The sequence below is a fragment of the Rhinopithecus roxellana genome, chromosome 14 (genome assembly GCF_007565055.1).
Source record: "Rhinopithecus roxellana isolate Shanxi Qingling chromosome 14, ASM756505v1, whole genome shotgun sequence".
NCBI lineage: Eukaryota > Metazoa > Chordata > Mammalia > Primates > Cercopithecidae > Rhinopithecus > Rhinopithecus roxellana.
In genome coordinates, this window is record NC_044562.1 from 18,320,757 (window position 1) to 18,348,283 (window position 27,527).

At 47.5% G+C, this 27,527-nt stretch overlaps 1 protein-coding gene across 1 annotated transcript; it reads right to left on the reverse strand.

Annotated features, from left to right (window-relative positions):
• Positions 1-283: 283 nt before the first annotated feature.
• Positions 284-10,362, reverse strand: C14H2orf72 (chromosome 14 C2orf72 homolog). The gene is made up of 3 exons (XM_030917099.1): positions 9,689-10,362; positions 6,460-6,573; positions 284-3,106 (listed from the first exon to the last, which is right to left on the reverse strand). The coding sequence occupies exons 1-3, from the start codon at positions 10,323-10,325 to the stop codon at positions 2,967-2,969; spliced, it is 891 nt and encodes a 296-aa protein (XP_030772959.1). The 5' UTR covers positions 10,326-10,362; the 3' UTR covers positions 284-2,966.
• Between the last annotated feature and the right edge of the window lie 17,165 nt (positions 10,363-27,527).

Genomic DNA, 27,527 nt, shown 5'->3' on the forward strand with positions numbered 1-27,527 from the left:
GAGGTGGGAGGATCACTTGAGCCCAGGAGTTTGAAACCAGCCTGAGCAACGTAGTGAGACCCTGTCTCTATAAAAATGTAAAAATCATTTTCTAAATACGTACTTATGCTTTCTGGCTACCGGTTTTTTAATCCCAGCTGGTAGGGCAGGGGAGATGTCATCCAGGGCAGAGGCTGGGAGGCTTTCAGGCCACAGATTTCCACCATTTGCCAAGCTTCCCTTCTCTCCAGGGTCCGGGTCAGGAGCCCCTTATGAGAAAGAAGAAGATCCATTTTGCTTTCAATAAGATATCAACGAGGTACTTCTTGGTTTTATTAGATATGGGAATTATCAATTTAGGTCAGAAGCGCCACAACCACTGCCATATTACAAAGATTAGTACCCGAGAGCCCAGACTGTCACCCGGCTGGCAGCCTCTCGAGGAGGGCTCCCAGGGACCACTGACCTAATCAAGGGCCTCCTCCTTCACACACCACCCTCCACCCCAACCTTAATGCCTTCTTAAAGTCCTTCAGGGAAGGGACCCACCGTCAAGATTGTCCCTTCTGGCACCTAACTCTTCTGTCTGCTAGAAGACAGCAATGAGACTGTCCCTACAATGATGATGCTTACGGTGACCACATCTCAAAGAAGCCGAGATGGATCTCAGCCCTTTATTGTCACTTGGGAGGCAGAACCCAAATCTTAGTAAACGAAGACTTTCTCTCTTGAACCATTCACAGGAATACTGAAGGTCATGAAAATAAAAATGTGTAAACCATCCTTTGGAGCAGAGGCTACAAACTCACATGCCCGCCTGGACCAGCACCAGGCAGACATCTTCCATGAGTGAAGTGCAGTGGGGGATGGGAAGGGTCGGGGAGGGGGTAAAGGTGGTGGGGGTGAGCCGCAGCAGACTTGAGATGACAGCATGCCCCATCCTCCACCCAGAAAACTAGGTATTTTTTATATGTAATCTCCCAAGTTTCAAATATTGTCAATACATACAAAAGGTTATGAAGCCTTATAAACTTCTGCCCTAGGCAAATTCCAAACTTAAACAAAGCTCCCTCTCCCACCAAATAAGAAAACTTTAACAAGGTGATTACAAAGAAACTAAGAAATAGAAAATGATAGCAGCTTCAAACATGCCAGTCTCCCTGTTTTAAAACAAAATCAATAAAATCAGTGAATCACAATCCATTGAGCTCATTCTTGGCTACAAGGAAGCAGCTGGATGGATCTACTGGCAGGTAGTCCTGCAGGATTAAAATGAGCCCCACTGCCAAAAAAACCCCAAATAAGATGCCGTCCTGCTCGTCCTCATACCATCCTCATCAGGCAGGGAAGGAATAGGATTAGACTCCCTATTAGGGAGAATAGGTTGAGGCACAGAACAGGAAGGGCCCCTCCTCAATATCATAGAGCCCCTCTGTTGGGTCAGACCAGAACCGGGGGCAGAGGCTAAAGGTGAGACCCATTGCTGTCCAGGGGCAAGGGGCTGGGGGTAGGGGCTACCCTGGCAGCCGGGAGTTCTGGAGCCGGTGATATAGAGCCCCCCAACCAAAACAGGTTTCCCATTGCACCATTTGGCACCATCTTGGAGACAGCTGAAATAACGAATCAATGTTAGACAGCACCTTGCAGGGCACTGAGCAAATAGTAGGCACAGTTGTGTGTCTGCTGAGTAAACTGTGCATCATGAATGAAGGGAGCTACTTCCCTCAGCTAGTGCCACCCCTCAAGGGAAATCCAGGAGCTGCCTTTGCCATTCCGAAGACTCTGGATTTCTCCAAGGCAGGCAAAGAAGACAAGGGAGGTAATGGTGAGTTCCCTCTGCGAGTAAACACATGGATTTCCTGGCTCTAAGGGAACATCATCGATTCTGTCAGACTCACGGACACAGAGGAAGCGATTCCAGAACCCCACAGAAACACAGAACCCAGAGGGGCTGTGTTTGCAATGAGCTTAGGCTAGGACCTGAGACCTACAGCAAGTCCATACCCAGTAGTCCAAGTCCCTGGCTTTCCTTCTGTTTGGTGCCTATAAGAATTCCCTAGCATCCTTATACCCAGAGGACTTGGCACAGAAAGTCGACGTCAACATGAGAAAGAAAGAGGCTCTTTGTTCTCACAGGCATGCATGGCTATTTCCGTCCTGGCCCTGCAGCACACAGACCTTCTTGGTCCTGGCCCGACAAGCCCCCAGGGCAACAGTGTGGTCTTTATTTTGGCTTGCTCTGGAAGCCAAGGTCCAGGGAAGCCTGACCCTCTGTGCTCTGGGGTACTGTGACAGGCAGAAGGCATTGGCTCAGCCAGAATGTCTTAAAGGTACTACAACTGGCATTGAATGGACCAATTCTTTGCTGTCAGAGACTGTTCTGCACATTGTGGGATGCCCACTAGATGCCAGGGGTGCCCCCACAGTCACTGTGACCCCCTCAACACACACACATTTCCAGTGCTGCCTGGAGGGACAAGCTGCCCCTGGTTTAAAGTCACTGGGCTGGTGGCCCCCTCATGCATTTGTGAAACAGAAGCCCCAGAGACTAAGTGACACGTGTAAGGCCACACCTCAGCTCTGATGACTTCTGGCCTAGAGTTCTTCCCAGCTGCACTCTCAATGATTGGTGCCCATGCATGTGCCCGGAACACTGCAAACACACCATGGGATGCCACAGCTCTGCAGAGCCTCAAAGCAGAGAGCCATCTGTCTCAGTGGCTCAGAGAAACTGAGCAAGACAGACAAGATAACCTCCCTGTGATCAGACTCAGCAAACGCTGGGTGGGGAGTAGGTTCCCAGGGGAGACACTGTTTTAGGTCCTGCTTGTCCTAGTAAGCCCCACCGTCTAGCTGGTAACTGTGAGTGTGGCAGGCCTCCAGCAGGCGGGGCTTTCTGTAGTCTCCATGGAGACCTGGGGGCCAGTGAGAGGGAGCCAGCCCCCAGTCTGTAGGTTAGAGCCAGGGACAGCGCAAGGGTCCAGCCTTCATCTTGAGTCTCCGGTGGGCTCAGCAGGAGTGTGGACGACTCCATCACAGGCTTTTGACCCCCTTCCAAGGTCCTCACAGTCTCCATTGGGAAATATGGCTGTTAGTGCCAGCTCCTCCTCAGGTTCCTGGAAGTTTTCTGGAACACAGGAGAAGAAATCACTGAATCAGAAGAGAAAGGTTATAGGTAAGTTATCTAGGAAGGAAAAGGAGAAAGTTGCACCAGCAAATATCTACTTAAAAACCAAAACAAAATACATATCAAAAACCTTAACAATGTACATACCCTTTGACCCACAAATTTCACTTCTAGGATTTTATCCTAAGAAAATAATTAGGAATAATTAGTGGAACTGCTGGAACTATCTTGCTACCGGCCTAAGGATGAAACTGACACTGAAGATGGCCCAACAGAGAGAAAGAGCAAGCCTGGGTCCTTGCTGACCCCCTGAATCAACCAACTCTGAAGCTGACTCCACCTCTGGACTGTCTTTCAGGTGAGATAATGATTTCTCTTACTGCTTGTGCTAGTGTTGAGTCATGGTATCTTTACTTGCAGTTGAAAGTGTCCTGATTTAATGTCCAACAATGGGACTGGTTGAGTGAACTATGGCTCACTCATATAATGGGATTCAGGCATTAAAGATAATACATAAAATTTCACAGATCTAAACACACACACGCACACACACACACACACACACATTGAATAGAAGTAAAATTGGGGAAATCTGAATAAGATCTGTGGATTGTGCCAATGTCAATTTGTTCTATTGCACTACAGCTTTGCAAAATGTTACCATTGGGGGAAACTGGGCAAAGTGTACACAGGATCTCTCTGTGTGATCTCCTTTTTTGTTTTTTGAGACGGGGTCTCACTGTGTCACTCATGCTGGTCTCGAACTCCTGAGCTCAAGCTCTCCTCCTGCCTCGGCCTCACAAAGTGCTGGGATTTCTGTATGATTTCTTGCCACTGCATGTTAATCTAGAATTACCTCAAAAAAGAAAATATGTTATTGACATAGAATTATTGCTGTGGAAGGCAGTTATAGTATGTTATTGATGAAGAAAGAAGATTCCAAAGCAGTAAGTACAGTCATGTGCAACATAATGACATTTTGGTCAATGATGAACCTTAATAAGAGTGGTCCCGTAAGATTGAAACACAGCTGGCCGGGCACGGTGGCTCATGCCTGTAATCCCAGCACTTTGGGAGGCCAAGGCGGGCGCATCACAAGGTCAGGAGATCGAGACCATCCTGGCTAACACAGTGAAACCTTGTCTCTACTAAAAATACAAAAAATTAGCCAGGTGTGGTGGCGGGCACCTGTAGTTCCAGCTACTCGGGAGGCTGAGGCAGGAGAATGGCATGAACTCGGGAGGCGGAACTTGCAGTGAGCCGAGACCACGCCACTGCACTCCAGCCTGGGCAACAGAGCAAGATTCCATCGCAAAAAAAAAAAAAAAAAAACCACAACTAAAAAATTCCTGTCACCTAGTAACCTTGTAGCTGTCCTGATGTTGCAGTACAAAGCATTACTCACATGTTTGTGGCAGTGCTGGTGGAAACAAACCTACTGCACTACCAATCATACAAAAGTCTAGCACATACAGTTATATACTGTAGACAATGTAGACAATACTTGATAATAATAAGAAATGACTGTTACTGTTCTCTCTCTCTCTCTCTCTCTCCATATATATATATATGCCAATGTCAATATCTATATATGGAGATATATATCTCTCCATATATACATATCTCCATATATATATATATCTACATATATATATATGGAGAGAGAGAGAGAGAGTGCAATGCTGATGGAGAGCATTGGCAAAATCTCGGCTCACTGCAACCTCTGCCTCCCAGGTTCAAGCAGTTCTCCTGCCTGAGCCTCCCAAGTAGCTGAGATTACAGGCATATGCCACCACGCCTGGCTAATTTTTGTATTTTTAGTAGAGATGGGGTTTCACCATGCGGGCCAGGCTGGTCTGGAACTCCCGACTTCAGGTGATCCGCCAGCCTCGGCCTACTACATGTTTTAACATTATTTTAGAGTGTACTCCCTCTACTTATGTATGTATATATATAAAGATATGTATATACACACACACACACATATAAAGCTTACACATATATAGTTAATTGTAAAACTGCCTCAGGCAGGCCCTTCAAGAGGTATCCAGAAGAAGGCATTATCATAGGAGGTGATAGCTCCATGTGTGTTATTGGCCCTGAAGACCTTCCAGTGGGACAAGATGTGGAGGCAGAAGACAGTGATACTGATGATCCTGACCTTGCGTGTAGGTGTAGGCTAAGGCACATGTTTATGTCTTAGTTTTTAGCAAAAAAAAAAAAAAAAAAAAAATTAAAATAGGAAAAGCTTATTGAATAAGGATATAAAGAAAGAAAATATTTTTGTACATTTCTACAATGTTTTGTAGCCAGTTTCAGTTACTTGCGGTACAGTCCAATAAGATATTTTCAGAGAGATACCTCATTCATTTAACTTTTATTATATATTGTTAAATGTCTTAACTGTGCCTAGTTTATAAATTAAGCTTTATCATAGGTATGTATGTACAGGAAAAAACACAGCGTATACATCGGGCTTAGTGCTACCCATGGTTTTAGGCATCCACAGGTGTCTTAAAGCATCTCATGTGGCAAAGGGGAGGATCAGCGCACTTCCTATGTCCCTAACATCAGCATTGACATCTAGGGGTGTCTTCCCCTTCCCCTTCTCCCTCACTTCCATTTAGTGGCCTGATGATTCCACCCAGGTGTGGCTTCCCACTGCCCAGGTCGGGCTCAGGTCACCTGTTACCCCTCCTGGGACATGGCAGCCTCCTCCTAGCTGGGCTCTGCCGAGGTGTCTCCCTCTCCTAGAGTCCACCTCTCTAAACACACCCCAATCTCTCTGCTCAGCAATTGCTCATGGCACACTACTCCTGAAGGCTGCACATCCGGGACCCTGATTTGGTCCAAACTCTTCCCTTCAGCCTTGGCCCTCACTGGTTTCCTTCTGCACATTACTCCCGGGGCCTCTTGATGGTGGTCCCTTTTCTGATCATGACATCATGCTGTCACTCCTTAGCTCAGTGCTCCTTTTCTAAACCTTCCCATTTCTGCCTATGAAAATCCCTTCATCCCCAGTTCAAATGTCACTTGCTCCAGGACACTCCCTGGATCCTCCAGGGAGACTCACTGTGTTTGGTCCCATGCACCTGGAGACACCTTTGTTACAGTCCTCCCCATACTGTCTTTATTAGGTGGAGACTCCTGGGGAAAGAGCCCAGCCTGACCGAGCGCATGTGCCCACTGCCTGGCATATGGGCACCTCACATTGCTCACCCCCACACCTGGCACATGGCAAGCACTCCGTAGATGTTGGTCCACTCTGTCCCTAAGGTCCCCAAGTTCATGTGACCACTCCCATAATTCCGTGCACCTGGCCCTCAGGGTGCAGGAAGTCGGGGAGCACTCACCATGAGCTGGGCTTCTGCAGGCAGCAACATCCTGGTCCTTCCTCCGGCTCCAGGGACCCCAGGAAAAGCAGGCCAGTAGTCCAGGGAGGCCTGGTCTCTCCCAGGCTCCTTCCACTAGGAAGAGCACAAAACCTGAGTCACAGGGTCACATGGTTCCCACTTCACAAGACTGAGAGATTTTGTTTAGCAAATCAAGAGCCTCAACTGTCAACTGCCCTAGTTTCAACTGGCTGATTAAAAACACAAAGTCTGACTTGCAAAAGTGGGTGGGTTTTTGTACTTTAAAAACGAACTTTAAAAATGATTGCTTTACTTTATCTATGTTACCTCATTTAATTCTCACAAAAACCCTATGATGTAGGTACCATGTTGGGGAAACTAAAGCATTGAAAATGACATGAAATTAATTACAATTACATAGCACCAAACAAAATACTCAAAGAGCTGCACATTCCCTCTGATGTTAGTTCAAACTCTTTCTTGGCAGGAATAGATATATGTTTTAGTAATCTATAAAGTCAACAGGAACAAGGTTGTTTATTTGTTTGGTTGGTTTTTTTAAAGACTTCAGGCAACCAAAACAAGGAAAATCCTTGTTCATAATCTTTGTTCAGGACCTATTTACTCTCAACCTGCACCCAAATGTAATGAGACTGTATCCTTAGTTTTTCAACCCAAAAGCAGCTGGATTAGGTACCACAAACTGGGTAAAAGGGCACTGCCAAAAGGCAAGCAACCTAGAATAAGAATTATCATCAGACGGTGAGGAAAGAAATCGGAAAAGTTTAAAAAAAAAAACAGATGCAACCACTAGCGAAATCTTCGTGACATGAATCCATTTGATGTGAGGATAATAGTGCTGTCCATTGCAAAAGCGGCAAAGAAATCAGTGGGCTATAAGTTATAATTACACTCGTTACCTTTAGTCATTTGTGAGAGGTTTAATTTTGTTCAGTATGTTTTTATAAAAGTAGGAAAGGGCTTAACATAGTAGAGAACAATTCCCTTGCAAAGTGTTAAAATCTCAAAAGTATTAGTGTTTATTTAAAAGGAAGAGAGGATTCATTCACTCTTTCTGCATGCCAGGCATGGTATCAGGAAATGGGACTGCGGATGATGTTTAAACCCACAAGGGAACAAAATCATGTTGACAAGGGAACGAAAAATCATGTGGTAAGAGCTCGGCCGGGCGCGGTGGCTCAAGCCTGTAATCCCAGCACTTTGGGAGGCCGAGACGGGTGGATCACGAGGTCAGGAGATCGAGACCATCCTGGCTAACACTGTGAAACCCCGTCTCTACTAAAAAATACAAAAAAACTAGCCGGGCAGGGTGGCGGGCGCCTGTAGTCCCAGCTACTCGGGAGGCTGAGGCAGGACAATGGCGTGAACCCGGGAGGCAGAGCTTGCAGTGAGCTGAGATCCGGCCACTGCACTCCAGCCTGGGCGACAGAGTGAGACTCCGTCTCAAAAAAAAAAAAAAAAAAAAAAGAGCTCAGAGAGCAAAGGGATAAATGGTTCTGGGATTTCGCCAGTGAACTTGCAAATGGGAGCAGGGAAAGTCAAGGAAGCCTTCCTGGAGGAGGAACTCCAGTTCTGAATGCACAAATGGGATTGGCCAGGTGAGGAGGAGGGAGGAGAAAAGGCTCTTCAGGCTGAGGCAACAGCAATGTGTCTACAAAAAGCTTAGGAGGGACTGGGCGTGGTAGTTCACGCCTGTAATCCCGGCACTTTGGGAGGCCAAAGTGGGTGGATCACTTGAGGTCAGGAGTTCGAGACTAGCCTGGTCAATATGGCGGAACCCCGTCTCTACTAAAAATACAAAAATTAGCTAGGCGTGGTGGCAGGCGCTTGTAGTCCCAGCTACTTGGGAGGTTGAGATGGGAGAATCGCTTGAACTCGGGAGGCGGAGGTTGCAGTGAGTCGAGATCACACCACTGCCACTCCAGCCTGGGCAACAAAGCAAAACACCATCTAAAAAAAAAGAAAAAGCATGCACTCTTTAGGGTACAGAAAATGTGTGTAAATTCCCTTCTTTCCCTAGGAGGCCAGGTCAGCAAAGGGGTTGAAACAAAAATCAGAACAATCACAACCTCAACCAAAAAAGGGATTGCGCCCTAACGGAGGAGGGTTAGGGCAGGCGCACTCGCCTAGGCAGGCCAGGCTGGCAGGTGAATGTGACATTGGTAGCATTACAGGTACCAGGTCTCCTTGCTGGGACCCCCCGCCCCCCGACCAACGCCAATACCCCAGGAGACACACAATACAGCCACTCTCTGCATTATCTACTTAAGAGGAAGAGGCTGGAGGGCTTGAAGGGCTGCCTAGCTGGGCAGTGAGAGAAAGCAAAGATCTCCCGGGTTTGCCAGATGCAGCAACTCTTAATGTGCATATTTTCATCCTAGAACACGGGAGAGTTCCCGTAAAGCCTTGCGTTCCAGGAGGAAGGAGATCCTGACCCTTTTGCTGATGGCAGCAGTCACGGGGGCTGGGAAAAGACCCTTAAACCCCTTCCACCTTTCAGGAGAATGTGGAGGGAAAAGGTGGCCTCAGTAGACCTGGGGGAGGCAGAGGGACACAGCAGTTGGGTGCACAGCCTTGGTGGGCGGCCAGAAATCACTAGAAAATGTGCTCTTAGTCCCTCTTACCTCCCCACTCTCCAAGTCCCGAGCACCCGTTCCTTGCCCTCTTACTAAAACCAGGCAGGGCTTCCAGGACCAGCCTCCACCGCGCTGGAGATGCCCCTCCGCCCCTCCTAGGGCTCCCGACGCATCTCTAGCTGCGCAGCGCCCTAGAATTTACCTCCTGGTACCGCCAATCTCCTTAACCCCTATCCACTCCCTTGAAACTTTCCCATCCCAAGGCTTTCCCATTTCCTTCCCTAACCCTCTTTTCCTCTCCCCGCCCTCACTCACCCCCTAACTCCTAGATCTCGGCCCTGCCCGATTCATCCCTTCTCTCTACCCACTCCCTCTGCCTTCTGCTCGGCCTCTCAGGTTTCCCACGCCCCCTAGGCATCTCCCGTGCACTCCTGACCCTTCCGGGACAGACTCGACCCCCTACGCAGGGCCCGTTCTCTGCTAGCTGCGCGGCCTAGCTCTAGGCACCTCCCTGCTCTGAGCCTCAGTTTACCTCGTTGCTCAATGAGGGGGACTGGCCAAAGGGGTCCAACTTGGGGGACGTGCCCGAGCTACCGCCCGCCCGGGCCCCGCCGGGCCCCGCGCAGTCTCACCTGGTTGCCCGGCTCCTGCGGCTTGCAGGGCCTTGCAGGCGGCCGCCTGGACGGCCAGGCAGGAGGCCGGGAGGCCGGGGCAGTAGGCGGCCGCCTGCACGGGACCCCCAGCCTGGCGGCCGAACACGGCGCGCAGCAGCCCCTCCAGCAGCCGCAGCCCCGGCGTCACCGCGTCCTCTGACCCGGCCTCGGCCACCAGCACCCCGACCAGCGCCGCTCCGGCCCGCCGCCGGCCGCGCACGTCCCGCAGCATCTCCCGCAGGCGGCGCCGCGGTTCCCGGGCGGCCAGGGACGACGCGCGGCACAGCACGAAGACCAGCGGCGAGCGGATGGCGCGCGCAGCCGCCGCCCCCGCCGTCCTCGCCGCCCCCGCCGTCCGCGCCGCCCTCTGCGCCCCGCGCGCCGCCCCGGGCCACGCGCCCTCTGCCGCCCCGCCGCCTGGCTTGCCCGCGCCTGGCTCCGGCGGGAACACCGCCCTTGCGAAGTCCCGCAGGAGCGCGCGGCTCTGCTCGCGCTCCCACAGCTCGCCCACCAGTAGCACCTGCCCGCGGCCCCCAGCCGCCTCCACCAGCGCCTGGAAGGGAGGCTCGGCCGGGCGCGCGGGCCGGGCCGACAGCGCCTCCAGCTCGCGCTCCATGCTGGCTGCCGCCCGCCCTCTGCGGCCGCCGCGGCTCGGGCGCACCCGCTGCCCGCCTCTCGGGGCGGTGGCGCCCCGGCACGGAGGACACGCCCCGGAGGGCCGAGCCCAACCGGACCCCCGGGCCCTCGGGCGGGGCCTCTGTGTGCACGCTTCCCTGGGCGCAGCCCGCATCGCAGGCCCTGTTTGGAGAAGAGGGCTTTCTCCCCAGCCCTCCAAGGGTGGCTCCTCCCGAAGTCCCTGCGCAGACGCGGGAAAACGGAGAGTCATTCATTCATTCATTCATTCGTCCATGCCACACATACTCACTGAGCACCTACTAGGTGCAGGCGCTGGGCAGCCGAGGGTGGGAAGACAGACAATTATCCCATCACTAGATAAGATGGTTTGGAGACCTGGAGCAGAGTCCCGCACAGTTTAGGGTTTCGCGGAGGTGGGGTGGAGGGTAGGGGAGTAAGGGGCGGAGGGCGCATATCAGTGGGTAGGAAGGTGAGATAAAAGAGAGCATGCAGGGGTTATTTCTGCCACCCAGCTTTCCTTCTGATCTTCATCATTTAGCAAAAACTGACCGAGGGTCCACTGTTTCCACAAATATTTCTTGTACTGCCCTAGGTGCTGGGGGTGAAACCCAGACTGTTTCCGTAAAGCAGAAAGTCAAGGGGGCCAGATGCAGGACACGGATGGTGCTCTGATCTGCGTGGGGGGGCAAGGGGCCAGGTCAGAAGCAGGAATGCATTTCCCTTCCTTCTAAGGGTCTAGGTCAGCCTTGTCCAATAGAACATTCTGTGATGATGGAAAAGTTTTATATTATCTGCACCATATGTGACTATTATTGAGTACTTGAAATCTGGCGAGTGCAACTGAAGAACTGAGTTTTACATCTCACATAATTTTTAATGAAATGTAAAATTAAAGCAGAAAGTGACAAGATGATAATGTACTTAAAGGGCTGGCGCCTTCCTCTGAATAGTATCCTAAAGATGCCGCAGAAGCAAGAGGGGAGTTAGTAGGGACTCTGAGAAACCAATGTAAAACTGGGAAAGGCCTGTCGCCTCCTCCCTTCGGTGCTATAGAAGGGGGATAGGCTGAGTGAACACTATACACTTATGCTCTTTTCTTTGCCTGCATTGGCCTGAGTAGAACATTTCTTAACCCCATCTCCACCCCCCACCACTGCCATGGTGCTGGGAGGCAGAAGACAGCTGTGCTAGCCAGGGATGGCGTATCAGACTGGGGCTAGCAGCACGGAACAACCAGACCGGGCAGCCTCTTCTTCTCACTTCATGAGTCAGGGATTCCAACCACAAGACTCACCATATGAAAGAGCGTTCATTGGCCAGGGGAGAGTGCCCAGAAGTTCCCCGAGTGGGGTGTCTGGTGTGTGTGAGGGTGGTACATGGGGAGTGGCTACATTCACATTTGATGCCAGAGGCAAGTCCCATCACACCCCCCTTCCTTAAGTTCCTAGGTGGGATATAGGAAGAGCCTAGATTTACTCATCGCCAGCCAAGGTAGCTGATATCTAGGGAAACATGAATTCACTGGGAAAAATAATTAGACTTCTGGGGCCGGGCGCGGTGGCTCATGCCTGTAATCCCAGCACTTTGGAAGGCCAAGGCGGGTGGATCACTTGAGATCGGGGGTTCGAGACCGGTCTGACCAACATGGAGAAACCCTGTCTCTACTAAAAATACAAAATTAGCCGGTCATGGTGGCGTATACCTGTAGTCCCAGCTACTTGGGAGGCTGAGGCAGGAGAATGTCTTGAACCCAGGAGGTGGAGGTTTTGGTGAGCCAAGATCATGCCATTACACTCCAGCCTGGGCATCAAGAACAAAACTCTGTCTCAAAAAATAAAATAAAATAAAATAAAATAATATAAAATAAAATAAAAAATAAAAAGAATTAGATTTCTGGAAAGTATAAAACAAAGCAGGTTTAATGGATATATGAATTAAGATTCATTTCTTAATGACATAGACAACACTAATAACAACGAAAACTTCTTTTTCTCTTTTGTAGAATTTGGAGATGGACAGTTTGTGGCTGAAATAGTATAATAGTTCTGCTTTACTAGGTGTTTGAGGGCTGAAATTTCATGCCAGGTCACTGTTGCCCTCTGACATCTTCATGATCCAAATTGGCAGCTAAAGCTTGGGCCATCGCACCTGTATTCCCAGAAGCTGGATAGTAGAAGGACTAAGGAAGGAACAAAAATCTGGTTGACTTCAGATTTCTTAGCAACAACTTTGAGTTTAAGAAAAAATGGAAAAATTGTTTTAAAGTATCAAAGAAAAATAACTTTGACCCTAGATTTGTATTTCTAGCTAAATTATCAGGTATGTAAAGAATCAGAAGGCATATCACATATGCCTCTTTGAAAACACTATTGGAGGAAGTTCCCCATCAAAAAGGAAACTAAATCTGGCTGGGCATGGTGGCTTATGCCTGTAACCTTAGCACTTTGGGAGGCTGAGGCCGGCAGATCATCTGAAGTCAGGAGTTCGAGACCAGGCTGGCCAAAATGGTGAAACCCTGTCTGGATTAAAAATACAAAAATTAGCTGGGCATTGTGGTGCGTGCCTGTAATCCCAGCTACTTGGGGGGCTGAGGCAGAAGACGTGCTTGAACCCAGGAGGCGGAGGTTGCAGGGAGCTGAGATTACACCACTGCACTCCAGCCTGGGCAGCAGAGTGAGGCTGTGTAAAAAAAAAGGAACTAAGAGTGCTCAATAATAGCAAGTAAGAGGGATTAAATCACTTGTCTAAATAACAGTGCAAGGCCATGCCACCAAAGCACAGACTAAGTGGGTATAATAGACTGGGAGTATGGGTGGCAAAGCCAGAGCGAGACCTAAAAGTTGACCGGAAAGGGAATTAACCCCATCCAGGCCACCTCTGAGGAACAGAGAAAGACAAGTTCTAGAGAAGAACCGTCAGGTGTACTGGGATTTTTAGCACATTCTTAACAAGGCTTGTCTAAAACCAGCATGCTCTGCCTCCTAAGCTATATATTCTCAGCGTCTAAATCTCCACAAATAATTACAAATTTCCATAGGTGGTATGGGGGATGGATCAGAGGGGGGTGGAATGTTAAACAAAGGTTGGAGTCCAGGGCCAGTACAGTTTATCTTTATCTGTGTTATTTACACAGCAAAGGCTCTGGTATTAAATTAACAGGAAATTGCAAAGATCTTTTTTTTTTTAAAAAAAAGGCAAGATGCCAAGAATATTTCTTCCTCCTCTCCCTCCACACCCTAGAAAACATCATAAAATTAATGGACTTCTTCTTTCTCTGGTGTTCAATGAAGATATAAAGTAAACTGGAATTTCTGAAATACTTTACCTTTTCATGTTCACTTAAACAGAATTTGGTGGGAATCAAGTGACAAGAGACTGGTGTGGTGGCTCACACCTGTAATCTTGGTACTTTGGGAAACTGAGGCGGGAGGATTGATTGAGTCCAGGAGTTTCAGACCAGCCTGGGCATCATAGTGAGACCCCATCCCTATACAAACAAACAAACAAAAATCAAAAAGCTAGTTGAGTGTGGTGGTGTGTACCTAGTCCCAGTTCCTCCTTGGGAGGTTGAGGTGGGTGCATGGCTTGAGCCCAGGAGGTTGAGGCTGCAGTGAGCCGTGATTGCGCCACCGCACTCCAGCCTGGGTGAGAGATCAAGAACTTGTCTCAAAAAACAACAAACAAACAAAAGCAACAAAAACAACAAAAACAAAACAAAACAAAACAAAAAACAAGCCAAAACAGAGTGACCAGAAAGTGCTGGTTTGGAAAACAAGGAGTATTGTCCCTCTAGTTGCTTGCCAGCTCCTTTCTCCTCTTTACTCACGCTCTGTCACCCTATTCCCCTCTCCTTCTTTCTTCCTTTCCTCCCTTCCCCTCTCCCCACCTTGCCCTTTCTCTCTTCCTTCCTTTCCTTCCTCTCTTCTTTCCCTGTACTTTCCCTCTTTTTCCCTAAGATGTTTGATTTGGGGGCTACAAGGAAGGCTAGACCAGGGGAGACTTTCTGGCTTCCTGGGGAGCCAGGTAGAGGGAGGAAGAGCTTGAATGTGAGGAAGACCTCAGAGGGAAAGGAAATTGGAGGAGGCCCCAGGACCCACGGAGGAATGAGGCTGAGGTGGGAAGAGGGGCTGGAAACTTGAAACTGGGTGTGACAAGCGCTGGGGGCCCCTGAGGTGGAGCAGACCTGCCCGCCAATGTGCTGGGGCCTTGTTTCCTCCTCTGCCAGGCCCAGGCTGGTTCCCATCAGGGCACCAGGAATGCAGATCTCTGTGCCAGCTGGTGTTCTTATGGCGGTTAAATATCTCAGTTTCACCTGAACTTTAGGGGTCTGGTGAAGGTTTGTTAACCCACTTATGCAGGAGGTTGCAATTTTTTGAATTGCAGACATGTGAAAAATCAGACCTTGGCAATGACCTTGAGCAGTAGGCTATAAATAACTCCCGCATGCTCAGCGTTCCAATAATGGAACACTAGGCATAAATGGGATTTAAGAAGCCTGCAGGAAATGCTGAGGGGCAGAGGTCAGGCTTCAGTGCCTATCATGCTCCTGCTGAGCCCTGGACTAGTCAGTGGTGCCAGAAGGAGGGGCAGGCAGGCCCCCAGGACACACCTGTACTGGCTGAGGGCATCACAGTGGGGGCAGTCCTCCATCAGCAGACACCTAGCACATAACTTGGGGGAGAGTGTGTGCATCTGTCACCTAGGTGGCCACAGCTGCAAGGTGACTTTGTGGGGATCTGTGAGCATCTGAGGCCCCAGTAGGGCGAGGAGGAGAACAGCAGCTCATCTGTGCCGCAAGGACATATGGTGACTTCGAAGCCACTCAATTTGGGCCTCCTTTCAAATCTACCAGGCCAGATCAAGTGACAGCTTCAGTGTAAGTCTCCCAAGGTCCCCTTCTGGGAGAATGGCACCAGCCAAAAGTGGCCAGGAAGAAACCATGGTCTTTAAAAGCTGAATGGGGCCCCGGTTGGCCTTTCCCTCCCCCAGGACAGGGCTACACCAACTGCACCCAAGCTGGCATCTCAACTGTCAGGCCCATTGAGGTTAAAGTGGAGCAAAGGGCAGTTATCACTGGAGGCAACCTTATTCCTCCCCCAAGTCTTAGAGCAGGTGCCCTTTTATAGAGTATCAAATTCAATGTGAGCTGTATCTGTGGGGTGGGCATGAGGGTTGTGCCCACCACAGACACCCTGCCCCTGTACCTATATGTCTCATTCTATTAACTTTCTGCAGCCCCTCAGCCCCTGGGTGATGAAAAAATAGGAAGTGTGCGAGCGTTGGGGCAATGGGCAGTGGGTGACTTCATGATCGTCATTCACAAGGTGCCTGATATAGAACAAGGTAACCATTAAAATAATCTTATGATAACCTTAGTTGCCCAAGCCAGCTCCTGGCCAGTGCCTCTCTTTCCCAGAGGGGTGGATCAAGAACCAGGTCAGGAAGATGGGCTGAGTGAGTGTATGGAAACATGAGGCTCCTCTGCACCAGATCTTGTCAGAGCTCTGTGACTGACCCTGATGTGACTCTGCAGGACAGGAAGCTTCTGTGATCACTGGCTAGAGGATGTTCAGCTTACCAATTTCAGGTTGCACTGGACAAAGATGATGGCAGTGTTGCTAATGACAATATGGTGGCATGGCATTGAGCAGACATGGAAACTCTCAGCTCACCACTTTAGAGAAGCCTCTTATCAGTGGTAGTGGCAGATGGACAGGGAGTGGCTGCCAGTAGAGCTTTCTGCAACGAAGAAAATGTTCTAAATCTGTGCTATCCAGTACAGTAGCCACTAGTCACATGAGGCTCTTAAACTGTTGAGATGTAGCTTGTGTGACTGAGGAACTGCATTTAAAGTTTTATTTAATTTTAAGTAACGTAAAGTTAAGTTTAAATGGCACGTGTGGCTAGTGGCTACCATATTGGACAGCACAGGTCTAGAAGGTATGCTATCATCATTCTCTTCCAAGGTTGATTTATTTCCATGGCCTGATTATCAACTTAGTTTAGATTAGTTTTCAGCTTTAGACAGTGACAGGACAAAGGTACTGGCTGTGGCAGACACTGTTGGTTTTCTGCTTATTGGTCACTCATGCTTACTGAGCCCTGATTTTGGTATAAAAGCAATGGACCCAGCCTCAGAGGTCAAAGCGTGAATAGAAGAAGCCAACTATTCTTAATTGCTAGTGATTGGTCTTGAGGTAGGCATGCTGCTCAGTTCTAGCCAGTCCAAGATAAGGAGAGATTTCCAGGAAAGATTTCCTTCCCTGACTAGGGAAGTTGACAGGCCCTTTTGGGGCCATCCTCTTCCTTGCTTCACAGAATGTTGTGTAAAGTCTTGATATTTGGAGCTATGGCAGCCACCTTGCTACCATGAGGGAAAGGCCAGAAGAATCAGTATCTTCCTATGAATTGTTAACGATATTTGGAAAAGCTCAGTGAACACTTCACTGCTTTGGTGGTGTCAGTTTTCACTGCTTTGAGAGTAATTCTGCCCTTCAAATTGTATAACCCAACATCTTTCTTAAATTGTTTTATATTGAGATAGGACATAAATTATTAAATAAAATATTTAAAATAGCTCAAATAATAGATTGCCTTTAGAAGGAAATCCAAGATACTGGTAACAGGATGGCTTCTGACGAAGGGAACTGACAGGTTAAGATTTATGGGTGGGAGGGACATTTAACACTGCCTACCCATTTGTTTCTTTCGAATTTTGTTCCACAGGAATGAACTATCTACTCAAATATAGGTTTATTAAAGTTAAGGCCAGGTGCAGTGGCTCATGCCTGTAGTCCCAGCGCTTTGGGAGGCTGAGGCAGGCAGATCATCTGAGGTCAGAAATTCGAGACCAGCCTGGCCAACACAGTGAAACCCCGTCTCTACTAAAAGCACAAAAATTAGCTGGGCGTAGTGGTGTGCTCCTGTAATCCCATCTTCTTGGGAGGCTGCAGTAGGAGAATCACTTGAACCTGGGAGGCAGAGGCTGCAGTTGGCTGAGATCATGCCACTGCCCTCCAACCTGGATGACAGAGCAAGACCCTGTCTCAAAAAAAAAAAAAAAAAAAAAAAAAAAAAAAAATATATATATATATATATATATAAAATAATAATAAAACAAATAAAGTTAAAGTTGTATGTGAGGATCTTATTTTGCTACTTGGAAGTAACCACCCAAAAACTCAAACCTGAATTGTTCAAAGTATGTGTTGTTTACATAGGTGTGTTCACTTTGTAAAAATGTATTGAGCTGGTCACATGATTTATGTCTTTCTCTTAATATAATAACCAGTTTACATTTTAAAAAGTGGTGGCGTTTTTGGAGTGGAGCTCAGAGTTGGAAGGAAAACCAGGAGACAGCTTTGTTTCCATTGTAAAAGCCATTTTACTTGCCCTAAAAAAAAAAAATCTGTGTATATTATTACATACTTTGATCAGAAAATATGTTAAACAAAGTAGAAAAGAAAAAAGCTAAACATCTTGCTGCTATTTGGGATTGCTATCTTTAAGAGCCAAGCATTGTCCAATCTATTTGTATAAAACACTGAGTAATTAATCTACCCATTCACTTATTTCCTATTGGAAGCCATAAGGAGGCCATTGGTGAATATAAGTAACTTCTGGAGCATCTAAGGCACCTCACCAAGTCGTAGGCCTGATACAGTCAGTGCCGTGGGCCAGCACGATGTCCTGCAGGATGGTGAGGTGGTCAAGATCCACCCAGCGCAGAGCCCATGAGCAAGATGCAGACAATGTGCTGCTGTCCACCCCCTCCAGGACCCACCGTTCTGCACTGGCCAGAAGACGGGAGAGTTATGCAGGCCGTTGTGAGGGGAATCACCCACTGCTTCCACACGCACACCCACACACACCCCTTTTGACTCATTCACAGTGATACCAACGTCTGCGTTCCCACCAGAGATGCAGTGTTCCTCTAGATATGCTATTTTGTTGAAGGGACTGGGGAGGGTCCAAGGGCTTCCCTCTCCTCCCTCTGTCATGATAGCCCTTACCCTTTGGGTCACAGAGCTGGTGTGGGGATTCCACCTGTAGCTTAGGGGATCTATTCCAACTCTACACCCAGGTACTGGAGAAGTGATGGGTTCAGGATTCCATCAGGCCTACCATGAACAGGAATCCCATCAAATTTGTCAGTAGTGTTCTGTTCCCCAGGAGGTCTGTATCAGTTTAATGTCCCAAACCCCCTCAAAGGTCTGGATCATCCCTTTCCCCACTGTAGTTTCCCTGGTCCGTGGTCAGTTCCCCTGTGGGAAAGACAGGGCTAAAACAGAGAAAATATATTTTTGATGTTATCACATGGTCTTTTCTCAGGGGGACCTGGTATCCACTTAATTCAAGGGACATATCAAAGAAGCCCCTCTGGGATGTTCTGCTGGAATCAGAGAGACCAGGAACAGTCAGCTTGGGATGCTGGCCCTGGCATTATTGCTGCTTTCCCCTCAGGACCATGCTATTGGATTCTTGACTCTGTGCAGCCATTGTGAAAAATCTCTGGTTGACCACAGGGCCTTTGCATCACTTCCTCACAATCCAAAGTCCTTGGCAGGAGTATCTGATGGGCTAAGCTCAGATCACATGACTATGTACTAGTTATAAAGAGACTGGAAGAGAGAATATTTGATTCTCTGTTGGCTTCCCTAGAGAGAAATAGCTAGACCCTGGCCCCCCACCTGCCCAAAAGACCTCCTGCTCCAATAGAATGATACCTGTCTGGGCATCAGGTAAGCAAAATGGTGATTTTAAAAAAAATCTTTGATTTTTGCGTGGTTGAGTTTTCTACAATGAGTATTTACCACATGCATAAATTTTAAAAAGGGGTCTGTCATTGTGTATACTTTTCTTTTTCTTTTTTTATTTTTATTTTTATTTTGAGATGAAGTCTTGCTCTGTCGCCCAGGCTGGAGTGCAGTGGTGCAATCTTGGCTCACTGCAAACTCTGTCTCCTGGGTTCAAGTGATTCTCCTGCCACAGCCTCCTGAGTAGCTGGGATTACAGGCACCCACCACCATGCCTGGCTAATTTTTATATTTTTAGTAGAGATGGGGTTTCACCATGTCGACCAGGCTGGTCTCGAACTCCTGGACCTCAAGTGATCCGTCCACCTCGGCCTCCCAAAGTGCTGGGATTACAGGCATGAGCCACTGCAGCCGGCCATTGTGTATATTTTTCAGTCAACCAATTCCAACAGTATGATTACTATTATACACATGGGGAGCATTAAAAATGGTCCTTGAACAGGGCTTGGTGGCTCATGCCTGTAATCCCAGCACTCTGGGAGGCCGAAGCGGGTGGATCACAAGGTCAGGAGATGGAGACCATCCTGGCTAACGCGGTGAAACCCCGTCTCTACTAAAAATACAAAAAACTAGCCGGGCGTGGTGGCGGGTGCCTGTAGTCCCAGCTACTGGGGAGGCTGAGGCAGGAGAACGGCGCGAACCCGGGAGGCGGAGCTTGCAGTGAGCCGAGATCGCGCCACTGCACTCCAGCCTGGGCAACAGAGCGAGACTTCATCTCAAAAAAAAAAAAAAAAAAAAAAATGGTTCTTGAACCTGAAAAGCTCAGGAACACTGATACAAGAATTTGGAGTCCAGTCATTTGTGTGTGAGTCTAAAGCTGAAACTAGAGTAGCCTGTCTGCTTGGCCCCACTCTGTGAGGGTTCCAGTGGCCTCTATTTGGGCCCCTTGACTTTCAGAAGAGGTTGTTAACCCTGTGTAGCTGTCTATTCAAACACTGAGATTTACACTTAACCAGCAATGTGGAATGTTCTGGATCCTTGTTAGATCAGAGCCGCAACCTCAAACTCACTACTGTTCAATACTTAGCAAACATTTGGTGGAATTAAAGAAACATGTAGGAAGACTTGTCTCGATGACAGTACAAAGAAAAAGCATGCTCTCTACTAACAGCACTTCTGGCACCAAATATGTAGCTTTTCCATATCACGAAACTCTCCAGTTCTCTGCGGATAGCAGCTGGGTGTCCAGTGATTTGATTCTAGCATGAACAAACTCGAGTTCCATCAAAGCATGCAGGTTAAGGGCTCAGTCCCACAAGCCTGCCCCCCCCACTTTAGACGCCAATCTCAAATAGTGGGTCCCCAGGTTATTCACACTTCTGACTTGGCTACAAATTGGGGACCCCTATGAACCCTTCCTCAGGTCCTGTAATTTGTTGTAACAGCATTTGTTCTAACAGTGTTTCTCAGGGAAACACTTGATTTATGTTTACTGATTTTTTTTTTTTTTTTTTTTTTTTTTTTTTTTTGAGACGGAGTCTCGCTCTGTCGCCCAAGCTAGAGTGCAGTGGCTGGATCTCAGCTCACTGCAAGCTCCGCCTCCCGGGTTCACGCCATTCTCCTGCCTCAGCCTCCCGAGTAGCTGGGACTACAGGCGCCCACCACCTCGCCCGGCTAGTTTTTTGTACTTTTTAGTAGAGACGGGGTTTCACCGTGTTAGCCAGGATGGTCTCGATCTCCTGACCTTGTGATCCGCCCGCCTCGGCCTCCCAAAGTGCTGGGATTACAGGCTTGAGCCACCGCGCCCGGCCTATGTTTACTGATTATTATATGGGATATAATAAAGGGCACCAGATGGAAGCCAGGTGAGGAGCAGGTACATAGGGGAAGGTCCCTCAGGCTCCCGAGCAGAGGAGCTTCTGTCCTCATGAAGTTGGAGCGTACCACTCTCCCAGAATGGATACTCACCCACCCAGAAGCTCTCCAAATGCCTTTGCTTTTTGTTTGTTTGTTTGTTTGTTTTTGACAGTCTCTCTCTGTCACCCAGGCTGGAGTGCAGTGGCGTGATCTCAGCTCACTGCAACCTCCACCCCACGAGTTCAAGTGATTCTCTTGCCTCAGCCTCCCAAGTAGCTGGGATTATAGGTGCAGGACACCACGCTCAGCTAATTTTTGTATTTTTAGTAGAGACAGGGTTTTGGCACGTTGGCCAAGCTAGTCACGAACTCCTGACCTCAAGTGCTCCTCCCACCTCAGCCTTTCAAAGTGCTGGGATTACAGGTGTGAGCCACTGCACCCAGCCTGTTTGGGGTTTTTGTGGAGGTTCTGGTTATGTAGACATGATTGATTAAATCTTTGGTCATTAGTGATTACCTCAATCTGTAGCCCCTCTCCACTCTCTGGAAGTTGGAGTGAATAGGGGAGTAGGGGGTAGGGAGTGGGGTCAGGGGAATAGAGAATAAGGGAGCTGAAAATTCCAACCCTTTAAATACATGGTTATTTCCTCTGGCCATCAGCCCCAGCCTCCAAGAGTCAGCTTATTAGCATAAACTCAGGTTTGGTTGCAGAAGATTTATGATGTGTAACAAATACTCCTCACTCCTATCACTCAGAAATTCGAAGGGTTTTAGGAGCTCTGTGCCAGGAACTTGGGATGAAGACTAAATGCATATTTTTTATTGTATCACAATATCATGGGCAGTCACACATTCATTCATGCACGAGAGACCTCCATTCCTCATTAGCATTTATTTTGGGATTGAATGTGGCGGCTTGGATGACCCCATGCTTTCCCACCCCGATAGGATTGCTTTATTTACACTCACATGGGTTAATGTGTTAACTTAAATAACGGAGTTTAACAATCCTCGTGGTACTCATTGTTTTGTTTACTGTAAAGATGGTTTTAGGGCCTTGTTTACTATGTGACACAGGCCATTTGATAGAAACACGTGGAAGAAATACCTTTCTGGTCTTGGAATTTGTCTTCTGAGCAGCGGATTTGTTTTTATCCAATGGACATTGTGAGTAATACAGCTGGTCTTGTTTCTTCTTTGCATAGGCTGCTGGGAAGCTGAGTCAAATTGTGACCCACATCCAGCAAGTGTAAAGGACTTTCAAGGCAAACATTTTGTGTATTAATCTCATCCCTAGATTCACTTTATTTCTTTGGACCTAATTTTCTTCCCCGTCTTCCTAATGTCCTCCATGTCTTTTTTTAAAAAAGTATTTTGTGAGCTAACTTAAATATTTTTTCTTTATTTTTTAGTCAGTGCAAAATAAAAAGAAAGGTACACATAAAATATTTAAAATCTTCTATTTTCTCCTGGCCTCTTATGCTGCTTTCTGTGCCATTCTCTGATCCTGGAAGCTCAGGGATTTTATTGGGTTTTTTCATTTTAGTCTGAGAATAATCATTTTATTACCACTCCTGTGATTACTGTGGTAGAAAGAATTGTCATCGACCGGGCTCAGTGGCTCACGTCTGTAATCCCAGCACTTTGGAAGTCTGAGGCTGGAAGATCATGAGGTCAAGAGATCGAGACCATCCTAGCCAACATAGTGCAATCCCATCTCTAATAAAAATACAAAAATTAGCTGGGCGTGGTGGTGCACGCCTGTAGTCCCAGCTACTTGGGAGGCTGAGGCAGGAGAATTGCTTGAACCTGGGAGGTGGAGGTTGCAGTGAGCCGAGATTGCGCCACTGCACTCCAGCCTGGCCACAGAGCAAGACTCTGTGAAAACAAACAAACAAACAAACAAACAAACAAAAAAACAAAGGAAAAGAAAGAAAGAATTGTTCTCTACTTGCATACTTGCATCCTTTCAAAAGTCTTTTTCCGGTATGTGCTTCATACTGGACACAATAATTATGAACTTATCTTTATTCTCTGGATAGTGGAATGTGAGTCAGAAGTCTATTCAGAAATTCATATCCTTGTGCAGTTTTTTTTTGTTTTGTTTTCTTTTTTGAGATGGAGTCTCACTCTGTCACCCAGGCTGGAGTGCAGTGGTGCAATTTTGGTTCACTGCAACCTCCATCTCCTGGGTTCAAGCGATTCTCCTGCCTCAGCCTCTTGAGTATCTGGGACGACAGGCACATACCACCACACCTAGCTAAGTTTTGTACTTTTAGTAGAGATGGGGTTTCACCATCTTGGCCAGGCTGGTCTCAAACTCCTGACCTCAGGTCATCCACCTGCCTGCCTCAGCCTCCCAACATGCTGGGACTACAGGCATGAGCCACCACGCCCAGCCCTTATGCAGTTTTATAATTCTCTAAGAATTCTAAGAATTTTTACTTTTTCAGCATTATTTTTTTCTCTTTGGCCATGGACCCGGGACAGATTGACATCACAGAGTCACTAGTTAGTCCCTAGAAGCAAACTTGTGAAGACAACTCTGCGGTCCACGGAGCTCAGTAGAACCTCAGTTAACCGCTGACTGCCTCTGCCACCAACAGATACAACAAGGGGCTTTTGATACAATAGTGTTCGCTTGCTTACACTATGTATGTATTTATTCTGGTGTTATTTTGAAAGCAGCCTGAGCAATCCTCTTCTCAGCATGTTTCTTGTGGAAAAAGTAAAACTTAAAGTCATTAAAAAAGAAAAAATTATCACCCATTGTCCTGTTACTAGTAACTAGGGGGTTAGCAGTCCAGATTTTTAATTAAGTGTATATTCAACAAATATTTATTGATAACCCACTACGTGTTAATCTGTTAATCACTGTGTTATGTCCTGGAATATAGCAGGGTTCAAAACTAGATGCTGTCCATACTGTACGCCTTGTACTGTGATCTCATTGCCCATAATACATTTATACAAACGAGATCACCCAGTACATAGTGTTCAGTGACTTGCTTTTCTCACTGGACATATACATTCTGGATATCCTTCCATGTCATCTGTAGGCCAACATCATTATTTCAAAAGGTTGAATAGTATTATGCATATGATTAACCATAGTTTATTCTAATCAGTCCCCTAATAAAACGAACTTTCATGCAATTATAAAAGGCACTTCTGTGCACATCCTTACACATATAGATCTGTGCACTAGTCTTATTATTTCAAGGTGCTATTAAAGCATCCTCAAATGCACTGGTGTGGAATATTGGTTCCACATCACCCAGGATCTTTCCGGCTTTTCTACTTCAATGACTGCAGCTAGACCCGGGTGATCTTTTTGTGCAGTAGCCCACAATGTTTACATTTAGGTCTATCTGACCAGGAATGCTTGTGAGACGATGGAAGAGTGAAAGAGAGGGTTGACTTTATCCTTTAAAAAAAAAAAATTGAGACAGAGTCTCACTCTGTCGCTCAGGCTGGAGTGCAGTGGCGCGATCTCAGCTCACTGCAACCTCCGCTTCCTATTTCAAACGATTCTCCTGCCTCAGCCTCATGAGTAGCTGAGATTACAGGTGTGTGCCCGCATGCCTGGATAATATTTGTATTTTAAGTAGAGATGGAGTTTCACCACGTTGGCCAGGCTGACCAACTGCTGACCTCAAACAATCGGCCCTCCTCGGTCTCCCAAAGTGCTGGGATTGCAGGCGTGAGCCACCATACCTGGCTAATTTTTGTATTTTTAGTAGCGATGGGGTTTCACCATGTTGGCCAGGCTGGTCTCCAACTCCTGACCTCAGCTGATTTGCCCGCCTTGGCCTCCCAAAGTGCTGGGATTACAGGTGTGAGCCGCTGCACCCGGCCTGGCTTTATCCTTATAATAATATTGTTTACATCAACAGCATCATCTCAAATTGGTCTTGTAGTTAATAGTTAATGATTAAATTACCTTATCACTTGTCACTTCTGGTGGTGGAAGGAGCCAACTTCCCTTCTATTTCTTGGTACCTTCTTCCTGAGCTAGTGTGGTGCTCAATAAGTGTGTATCTGGTAGGAGAATGCATGCAGGAACAGATCCCAGGACTGGAGAAATGGTGTGGACGAGGGACAGACAATCCACAGTGGGAGGTGACACATGGGAGGCAGAGGGGGTATGCTGGCAGGCAGGCTGGAGTTTAGTAGCATGGACAAGTTAAAGATGCATGTTTCCATTTCTAGAGAAAATTCTAGAAACAACACCAAGAGGCTGAGCTAAAATTTAATAAATGAAGTCAATGGCATACTGCATGATATTCAGTTCACCCAAAATAAGAGCGAGAAGGGCAAGCAAAGAAAAAAGAAACATGAGACAAATAGAAAACCAAGATGGGAAACCCGACCATATAGTAATAGTTATCTAATATCAATGACCTAAATACTTTTTTTCTTTTTGAGACGGAGTCTCGCTCTGCCGCCCAGGCTGGAGTGCAGCGGCGGGATCTCGGCTCACTGCAAGCTCCGCCTCCTGGGTTCACGCCATTCTCCTGCCTCAGCCTCCTGAGTAGCTGGGACTACAGGCACCTGCCACCATGCCTGGCTAACATGCCTGGCTAATTTTTTGTATTTTTGGTAGAGACGGGGTTTCACCATGTTAGTCAGGATGGTCTCGATCTCCTGACCTCGGTGATCTGCCGGCCTCGGCCTCCCAAAGTGCTGGGATTACAGGTGTGAGCCACCAGGCCCGGCCCTAAATACTTTTATGTAAAAGACAGATTGACAGACTGTGTAAAAAAGCATATAGAACTTTCACCAAGATAGACCATATGCGGGGCCCTCTTAATAAACAAACCTTAATAAATTTCAAAGGATTGAAAATACACAGAGTACATTTTCTGAGGTATTAAATTAGTAATCAATCACAGAGGTATTAAATTGATCATCATTAACAATATGATATCTAGAAATTCCTGAATATGGAAATTGAGCAACACATTTCTTTTTTCTTTTCTTTCTTTTTTTTTTTTGAGACGAAGTCTCACTCCGTTGCCCAGGCTGGTGTGCAGTGGCTCTATCACCACTCACTGCAGCATTGACCTTCCAGACTCAAGAGATCCTCCTAACTCAGCCTCCGGTGTAGCTGAAATCACAGAACAATTAAAAAGGCCTTGCGACTTTTTGATTTGTCCCACAGGTTATTTAAAAGCACACTGCTCAGGCCAGGCATGGTGGCTCATGCCTGTAATCCCAGCACTTTGGGAGGCCTAGGCAGGAAGATCTCTTGAGCTCAGGAGATTAGGACCACCTGGGCAACATAGCGAGACCTTGTCTCTACCGAAAAAAAACAAAACAAACAAAAACCAAAATGAGCCAGGTGTGTTGGCATATGCCTGAAGTCCCAGCTACACAGGAGGCTGAGGTGCAGAAATCACTTGAGCTTGGAGATCCAGGCTGCAGTGAGCTGTGATCGGGCCACTGCCTTCCAGCCTGGGTGATAAGTGAAAGCCTCTGTCTCTAAAAAAATAAAAATTTTTAATGGGCTAGGCACAGTGGTTCATGCCTGTAATCTCAGCACTTTTGGAGGCTGTGTTGGGAAGATTGCTTGAGCCCAGGAGTTCGAGACCAGCCTGGGCAACATAGTGAGACCTTGTCTCTACAAAAAATTTTAAAAAATGAGCCGATTATGGTGGCGTGCACCTGTGGTTCCATCTACTTTGGAGGATAAAGCGTGAAGATCACTTGAGCCCAGGAGGTTGAGGCTGCAGTGAGCTGTGATTGAGCCACTGCACTCCAGCCTGGGCATAGACTTGATAAGTGCCCCCACAATGGGGCTTGTCCTCTTGAAACACTCCTCAGAATTCAGCTGTGACACATAAAGAAGCCCATATTAGACTACTGCACAAGGAAGGCAATGTAGAGAGAGACTCTAGAGGATGAGAGGCAATTAATCTTGGGTGCTGTAGTTCCCACCAAACTCCCAACTGAATGCGTTTGCATGAGTAACTTCATCTCTACCACTTAGAGCAGAAGACCCACCCGGTTGAACCCTGTCAATCCAAAGAATCATGAAAAATGACAAATCATTTTGTTTTAAGCCACTACATTTTGGGGTGGTTTGTTATGTGACAGTAGGTGACTGAAACACATAAAAAACATCATGGGATGATCTTTCAGAGTCTTCTCAAAATGAGACATGAATTTCGAGAAGACATTTCCCAGGCCTTTTTACCCCCACATGGCCCTGTCATTGACTCATGTTGCCTTTGGGGAAGTGGTGTGATCTTGGGGTGAGGCAGCTTACTTTAGCCAAGGGCAATACCCAGAGACAGGCATAGCTACAAGCAGCCAACCCTCTGGCATCTGGGGGAATGAAGGCCTTGATCTGGGTAGCACACTACAGCATTCACTACAGTCATATTTCTGCAGACTTCCATGATTTTCCCATTGGTGGGATACAGGAAGAGTAATTTATTTGATGCCAAGACAGCCTCTTGGAAGGCTGTGCCTGCTTTAAAGGAAAGAGTGTCAGGCCTCTGAGCCCAAGCTAAGGCATCATATCCCCAGTGACCTGCATGTATACATCCAGATGGCCTGAAGCAA